Below are 8,449 nucleotides of genomic sequence, written 5' to 3' on the forward strand. Positions count from 1 at the left end.
TGAGCAGTGTATGCATTACGCACGCATGTTTGAGACCGGAGCTTCGAACAATAACCGAGGTATTGAATTGCAGACTAAACAAAGATGGCGGAAGCTTTGTTGAACCAATCTTTGACGGGGCAGGAGGAGGAGCGAGAAGCAGATGAAGGAAGAAGAGAGGAGGAAAGATCGCCAGATGAAGGAAGAGGAGCAAGGGAGGAGGAAAGACAAGATGAAGGAAGAAGAGGAGAGGAGGAAAGAGGAGCTGTAGGAGAGGAGAGACGAGGAACAGAAGAGGAAAGAAGAGAAGTACACGGGGAGGCAAGACAACCAGATGAGGGAAGAGGAGCAGGAGGGGAGGAGGAGGAGGAGGAGAGACGAGCAGATGAAGGAAGAGAAGGAGTGGAGGAAGAAAGACAGCCAGATGACGGTAGAAGAGAAGAGGAAGAAGAGTTAGAGATTGAAGACGAAGACGATTATGAGGAGGAAGAGGAGGAGAGAGAAGCAGAAGACAGAGAAGCGGACGACGAAAGAGAACGGGAAGAGGAATTACAACTACAGCAACAAAACAGAGGAGGAGAAAGACTTAGAGATGTAGTAGATGGCAGAGGAGCCTTAGAAACCTTAGGAGAAGCACCAAGACGCATGATAGATCGAGAGGACAGAATGTACTTGGCGGAGGAGCATGAGATGTCGCAGGTGGCCAGACTGACGGGCAAGGACTGGTGGCAGTGTCACCTGGGCACGGTGAAGCAGCGCATGGCCACCCTGCACCACCACAGCAGACTCTACGATGTCGTGCTCTGCTTCCCTAAATACCAAGTGGAGATGAAGGTGGGCACGAGGTGAAGGGGGAGGGAAAGTAGAAGTTTTAGAGGGTGCAAAACAGGGATGCAGAAGAAGGTAAAGAGAAGGATGAGTATGGAGGTGAAGGATGCTTGGAAAAAAAATATCAGGTGGTAGTGAAGGGATAGAAAATGTGGATGAATATTTGGAGGTGGTGTGGAGGGGAAAAAAAAGGAGGGGGGGAATAGAGGGAGATGTGAAGCTAGTATCAGAGGTTACAAGCTACATGGAGTAAGACAGGGAAGAGGCGTAAGAAGAAAGGGGAGGGAGGGAGGGAGGGAGGGAAAAGAATGAAAATGAAAGAACGGAGCAAGATACTGGAGGAACAGTGATGAAGGGGAGATGAAGATAATCGGAAACGAGGGGAGATGTGTTGAAGGGAGGGAATAATGACAAATATGGAGAGGGGTGTAGCAAGGGGAAGATAAGATAGGGGACGTGAAGGGGGAGGAGGGAGGGAGGGAAAGACTAGGGTTCGGTGAGTGAAGTAGTGGAAGTGCAACAGGGAGGGAGGGAGATGATGGTGGTGGTGGTGGTGTGGACGATAGGCTTATGGGAAGTGGGATTTGTGTAACAGGGAAGCATGAAGGGAAGGAGAGAAGGATGCGTGGAAGGGGAAGAATAATAGCGAGAGATGAAAAGAAAGATGGATTAAGTGATACGAAACTACAACGGTTATTATTCATTGATCCATCTTTTCAGTCATTAGTAGAGAATTAAGACAATGAAAGCATTCAAAACACAATCCAGCAACAAAATACTCTCCACCACCACGACCATCACAGCCAGCACCCTAAACACCACGCCATCACCACCAACACCACCATTACCACCACCTAACAACCACTTAATTTCACCCAACACCTTTATTACCCCATAACCACAACAATTACAAACTTAACCTCTCGCCACCACCACCCTCTAAACACCATCACCACCAGACTACCAGCATTTCTCCTCCCCGTCAGGCACACAAGCTGGTCCTGGCCATGAGCAGCCCTGTCCTGGAGGCGATGCTGTTCGGGCCGATGAGCCAAGACGCTGACGGACGCCCCCACTACCTGACGCTGGCGCAGGATTTGCCTGAGACCTTCGAGTGGCTCCTGCGTTACCTGTACCGCGACGAGACTAAGTTTCAAGGCACCGTGCAGGCCCTAAGCGTCTACGAGGCTGCACACAAGTACCAGATAGATGCCCTCGCCAGACTGTGCTCCCATGTGAGTGTTGGGGAGGTTGTGTGGTTGGCTGGATGGGAAGGAGAGAGGTTTTTAGAAAAGGAATGTGTGTTTGAGTGAAGTGTTGTGTGTTAGAAAATGAATGTGTGTTTAGGTGATTGGAGAATTGATCGATTGATTGACTATAAAAAAAAGGGAGGGAGTGCTCAGCAACATCGCGGTCATATGATGCCGAAGGGGGAGCGTTTGGTCCACGTGGCCGACAGGTAACGAACCCTCCAGCGACAGGCGAGACATCAAAAGGTGACACCACCGACCACTCTTCAAGTCCCGCCACCGCGACAAGGTGACCCACGGAGAGGCAGGATATTGGGAAACTTATATCTGTTGGTGAGGGAAAGGTTTTATGAAAGGAATGGGGTGTTTTTTTTAGATAAATGGCAAGTGTTAGGAAGTTGAACGTGTTTGGCTGGATGGGAGGGCGAGGCGTGTGTGTTATTACCTGTATTTGCTATGGAAGGTTAAGGGGTTAGATAAGAAATGAGTGTCTTGTGATAAGATGTACTGGTAAGGGACATTTGACGTGAGGAATGGGTGCTTCGGGAAAAGTGTCATGTGTTGGAAGGTAAATGTGTGTTTGGATGGTGGGAAAGGTGAGGCGTGTTGGTTAAGGAATGTTAAAGGAGGTTTTGAGGAGAGAAATGGGTGTTTGGGGGAAAGTGTCATGTTTGGAAAAGTTAAGGGAGATTTAAATTTAGGAGAGTTACGTGAACTGGGGTGGAATTTTTTTACGAGTATAGAGGGATACGTTTGTGTGATGTTAAATGATGAAAGAGTGGAAGACGAGAAGTGAGCGATGTGCCGTCAGTGGGAAAATAAGAAAGTAAGAGCATGGAAGGTTTGAACATGAGAAGAGTTGAGAAGATGAGTGAGAGAAAGTTACGATTAAGGGAATGAGGAGTGTGTGAGAGCAGTGAAGGTGAGAAGGTCTGGAGGAAAGTGACAGAAAAAGGAGAGGGAGGGAAAGATGTAATATATGTTTGGTTAGTTAAGAGAAGAGCTGAAAAATTGACAGGAGGATAGGTATGCGACCATGAGATCACGTATAGGATAAGGTGTGTGTGTGTGTGTGTGTGTGTGTGTGTGTGTGTGTGTGTGTGTGTGTGCGCAAGACGTGAAGGTGCGACAGAAAAAAAGAATACGGATGGAAAGAAGTAATGTATGTGAAGTAAGGTGAGGAGAGCTGGATAAGTAAGAGAACATGTGTAAGGTAAACAGAGGTAAAGCATGTTGTGTAAAGATTGGGGGAAGTACGGCAGCAGTTAGGAAATAATGGCGGGAATCACATTGGAAAGAGAAAAAAAAAATAAATAAATAGAAAGAAACTCCATTTTCTCTAATACAAGTGCTGATGTCTGAGATTTTAAGAGATAGGAGTTAGGAAAGCCCCTTATTTTTCGTCTCGACAAAGAAAGCTGAGGTGAAAGACGCCACATTTTCCGATTTCTTATGTAAATGTGACCCGATGCGCCTCCGCTTTCAGAAGGTATCCCCGAATCTTTTAAACCTTCGATCTTTGACCACCACTTTGATTTGACGCGCGGAGGGGAAGCCTGCCGCAGAGAAAAAAGTAAAAAAAAGGGGGAGAGAAAAAGTGGGGAAATATTTCTTTTGATCCCAACCCCAGGAGTCGCGAGAGTTGAAAGTGGCAGCGTTTTGACGACTCCTTTCAAGGGACTGATTGATGAAGTCGAGTGGCAGGAATCACACGAACAGTTGAGAAAAAAAAAGAAAGTAAAAAAAAAAAGAAATGGATGGGTTTTGACGTCAGGTGGAGGGACGGATGGATGAAAACATGAGAGGGAGACATGAAAGGTATGGGGTGGAGGAATGGGTGTAGGGATAGAGAAACGAATAACTGAGTGGTAGAGATGGATAAAGAGTACAGGGATGGATGATGGATGGTTATAGAGATGGAATAGGTGATGGGTGCAGGTGTGGGCGAAGGAATGGACGAAGAAATGGAGGAATAGATGAAGTAGTGGTGGGCTGACAGGCGAGATGAGAGGAAATACAGAGGCTGTGGGAAATGAAATGTGTGTGTGTGTGTGTGTGTGTGTGTGTGTGTGTGTGTATGAAGATGAAGTAAGAAATGCTTGTTTTATTATTATTATTATTATTATTATTATTATTATTATTATTATTATTATTATTGAATTAACTTTGTATTTCCTTCCATACTTCTATTACCCAATCTCTTAATATTACCTTGTTCTTACTACCTATCTTCATTTTCCCTCAATTACCACCGTCACTGGCTCTCCTTCACTTCCTTCTTTTCTTTCTTGTGTATAATTTCTCTCTCCATAGCTCTTTTCTTCCTTTTCCCTCTCCCCTCCCGTTCATAGCCTTTCTCTTCCTCCCCTCCCTCTTTCCCTTTTTCTTCCTCTCTCTCCCTCTCCTTCTCCCACTCCCTCTGAATCTCCCTCACCTCCACCCCCCAACCCTCCTTTCTAAGTCTCAATTACCTCTCCCCCTCCCTCTCCTCTCTCTCCATCTCTCTTGACAACCACACCCGCTCTACCTCAACAGTACCTGGCAGACTCCGTGACTCCTGACAACTTCCCCTTCGTGTTTGATCCTGCGGTGCTGCACGAAGACGCTGAGCTGCTGAACAGGTGTTACGAGGTGCGTGGTGGGCGGCTCTTTGTGCGTGCAAGGCCAGGAGGAGGAGGAGGAGGCGTGGAGAGGGAATGAAACTGTAGCAAGTGGTTGGCGGGTGGGCATATTCGTGCAAGGTGAAGACGCAAGGACAGATGGAAAAAATGGCAAAAAAGGTGGTGGTGAAGGGTTGATGGAGTGTAAGTGAGTGGGTGGGTGGGGGGGGTGAGAAGAGAAGAGAAGAGAAGAGAAGGAAACAGAAGAAAAGGAAGTGAAGAAAGAGAAGAAAGAGGAGGAGGAGGAGGAGGAAGAAGAGGAAGATGAGAAGGAAGAGGAAGAGAAGAAAGAGGAAGAGGAAAAGAAAAAGAAAATGAGACCAGGAGAATGAAGAGAAGAAGAAAAGAATATGGAGACGAAAGAAAGAGAGAAGGAGAAGGAAGAGGAGAAGAGGAAGGATGGATGTAATGCGAAACTGACAGGGAAGATAATTGATGCATGGTTAACTGCCCAATAAACGAAGTAGTTAAGATGTAGTAGGAAACTTAAGAACGAAAAGGAATAATGGTTTTGATAGTTAAGCTGATGCTTCTTAATTTAAGTATGGGAATATAATATATAACAGAAGAATTTTAAATGTTAGTCTTATTAGTTGTTCTTTTGTTTTAGTCCTTTTTTTAACGCAATTTTGTTCATTAATGCTTACCAGTATCGCATGTTTATTTTTCTTTTTTTTTAATCTTTACTTTTTTTTTTCATTTTTAGTAAGGTATGTTTTAATTTTAGTGAGATATGACAATTCTGTCTGTGTGTGTGTGTGTGTTGCGTAACGAAATGCACGCGCCAGACTACGTACCGCCGGGGACAATACGTTTATATAACTTATTTTCGTATTTTTTTTTTTTTTTACTCAGTTCATTGTTATTTATTTACTCATTCTTTTCATTCAGGAATTATTTCGCTCTCATTTTTCTTTATTCTATTTATACTTTGCTACACTCATTTCATTCAGTTTTTTTACTCAATTTCACTGAGTCATTTGTATCAACTTTTATGAATCTTGCATTTCTTGAACATTTATCTGTATCATCTATCTATAATTCATCCATCTTTTTCTACTAATTAAGACATATTTAGAATGACCCACCCGGTGTAGATGATGAAAAGCAGAAGGGAGGAGAGAAAAATGTGTAAGAAGTGATGTCATGTTAAGAAAAGACGCAGGAAAAGGGAGATATAAAAGGGAGATAAGAATGTTACTTACCAGGGATTTCAGTTAGAAGAGAGATTAAAGTTACGATTAGGAAGGTAAAGGTCTGAAGTTAGATGAGGGAATTAGCAGGGATCAGGGAATAGATAGGGGGTGAGGATGTGAAGAGATGACAGAGGGAAGGAAGAAGTAACGGGAGGGAGGTGAACTGTTGAGGGTGGAAGGGTGGTGAAGTGCAATCTAATGCTGGATGTTGAAACGCAGGAATGAAACGCTTCGAGACAGTTTCTTCTTCATTGTGCTTCGAACTTTTGTGTGTGCTGGTGAGGAGGAGGAGGAGGAGGAAAGATAGATGAAAATGAAGGAAAGGAATCAATTTTTGTCTGTCGTGATATTGCTGATGTGTCGGCACTTTATTGTTTCGTGTGTGTGTGTGTGTGTCCTACATCGTCTCCTCTCATCTCCTACAATCCGCCAACTCCTGCTCCACCACCTCTGCTCTCCCGTGACGCAGGTGGCGGCGGTGCAGGGGCGGGAAGTGCTGAGTTGCCCGGACCTGTGTGTGCTGCGGCGGCCTGCCCTGCGTGCCCTGCTCACCCTCCCGCGCCTCAACGTGGACAAGGAGAGCTACGTGTTCCGCGCCCTCGTACAGTGGTGAGGCTTTGGGAGGGCGTGGGAGAGTGAACAATGGGAGAAGAGCGTGTAGATGGAGGAGGGTGATTGTAAGGGTTGGGGGGAAAGAAGCTGAGATAGTGAAGATTTTTTTTTTTTTTTCTGAGTTACAAAATTTTCCTTCCCCGCCTCTTCTGCTCGTGTGTGTTTTCCTCATCGTTTTGTTCACGCTTTTTCTTGGACTTTTTTTTTTTTCCCTTTCTCCCATCTTCCTTCTGGACTTTTTTCCGATGATTTAACGGCTCCCGCCGCCATTTCTTTTGCACCTTCCGCCTCGCCCAGGGGTTGGTACCACTTGGACGAAGGGCCGCCGCCCCCCGCCAAGCCCTGCCCGGAGTTGCTGCCAGCGCGGCGGCGGCTGAGGGCAATCATCGACGAGTTTCTGCCGTACGTGCGCTTCCTGGCGATGGATCTGAACGAGTTCGTGAATGAAGTGGAGGGGAGCCAGCTGCTGAGCCCCGACGAGTGCATGGCGGTGGTGCGAGCCCTGAGGGGCATCGCGCCCGCGCCTGTGCTGCCACACTTCATATCGGCCGATGCCACGCGGCGCCGCAAGGGCTTGGTGACCGTGGCCGTGCTGATCAGCCCGCCATCCAACGAGCCCCTCACCTTCGAGTACCTGGAGATCCTCAGCATCAACCTGATGCAGAACCTGACGGTGAGCACCGCGGTGCACCTGGTGCGTCTGGCCAGCACGGGCGTGTGCAGTCTGCGGGAGGGCAGCGTGGTGGTGTGGGACGAGGGCGGGGACCACGTGGCCAGGGGTGTGTGGTCAGGGAACGGTTGCCTCTTTCGGCGGCCCGTGTCGCTGGCGGTGGGACGGCGGTACTCCGCAGTGCTGACGCTGAAGGAGGCCTGGTGTGTACTGACCACCACGACCATCAACGTGACCCACAAGCGCATAGTTTTCCGAGGTCAGACGCAGTGTGGGGGACGCCTCAGATTGGAGTACATGTCCGGCGCCTTCTTGCCCCCGCCCTCCCTGCAGCGCCGCCTGCCGGCCTCCGTCTGCCTCATAGACTCCTGATAAGTCCTTCCTGCAGCGTGCCGAGGGTTCAGAGGCCAATGGACGTTTAAGACAAGGGCAGGACACGTGCCCGCTACAAGAGCTGAGGGACACGAAAGATGGCAAAAAAAAAACAAAAAAAAAAAAACAGGGCGGAAGTGGCGGGAAGACTTGGGTGATGTGAGAGGAACACACACTCTTGACAAATATTCCTCCTCCTCCTCCAGCTAAGAACTTTTATGAAATGAGTTTAGTAATCAGTCGTGATTCTTAGGCTTGAAGTTTTAATATGACCATCGATCTGTTTTTAGATTTTTTTTTCTTTTTTAAGTTCGATAAGGCTCGCGCTTTCAGTTGTTCAGAGACCTCCGTGCACCAACTTGTTATTTTAAACTAAAAACATTGTAGAAGCTTTTTTATTAGTATTTTTTAATATGTATCTTAATTACGAACACGAAATAAGTTTTAACTTGTCGAGTCTTATGATGTATATTAACAGTTCATATAAAATATTAATGTGTGATAAGCCTTTATATCCCAGAGTAGTATGGTGTAGTCTGTATTAATTCATACACACATTAAATATTTTCTCGGGAATAGTCATAAGCTGAAAAACGTGACAAAATACAGAAACTTCTCTCGGGTGAATAAAGTAATATTTGCTGAGGTACGAATGGGAAGTGTATGTATGTATGTATGTATGTGGGAGGGGAAGCATGTCGTGAACTGATGGGAGATACAGTAACTCGGGCATGTTTGTTTCCAGTGTTTACCGGTTCCGCTGTGAACATTTAAGTCCAGGTATTTGTATGTGTCTGTCCGGCTGAAGTATGACGCACGCTGAAAGATTGGGAGAAACGATGCTTGGATATTAATACCTCGCTCTGGCTCGTCACGCAAACA

At 46.5% G+C, this 8,449-nt stretch overlaps 1 protein-coding gene across 5 annotated transcripts in view; it reads left to right on the forward strand.

Annotated features, from left to right (window-relative positions):
- The window catches only part of LOC135108365 (BTB/POZ domain-containing protein 6-like), a 9,346-nt gene extending 1,274 nt beyond the window's left edge, over positions 1 to 8,072 (forward strand). For 3 of the 5 annotated variants that reach the window (XM_064019281.1, XM_064019283.1, XM_064019284.1), the window contains exons 2-6: positions 74 to 813; positions 1,794 to 2,042; positions 4,593 to 4,688; positions 6,383 to 6,522; positions 6,823 to 8,072. In XM_064019281.1, the coding sequence (XP_063875351.1) occupies positions 85 to 813; positions 1,794 to 2,042; positions 4,593 to 4,688; positions 6,383 to 6,522; positions 6,823 to 7,567 (1,959 nt within the window). In that variant the 5' untranslated portion in view covers positions 74 to 84 and the 3' untranslated portion in view covers positions 7,568 to 8,072. Of the gene's footprint in view, positions 814 to 1,793; positions 2,043 to 4,592; positions 4,689 to 6,382; positions 6,523 to 6,822 lie in introns of all 5 variants that reach the window. The other 2 variants (XM_064019282.1, XM_064019285.1) reach the window with 2 other exon arrangements.
- Positions 8,073 to 8,449: the final 377 nt, after the last annotated feature.

The sequence above is a fragment of the Scylla paramamosain genome, chromosome 17 (genome assembly GCF_035594125.1).
Source record: "Scylla paramamosain isolate STU-SP2022 chromosome 17, ASM3559412v1, whole genome shotgun sequence".
NCBI classification, from domain to species: domain Eukaryota; kingdom Metazoa; phylum Arthropoda; class Malacostraca; order Decapoda; family Portunidae; genus Scylla; species Scylla paramamosain.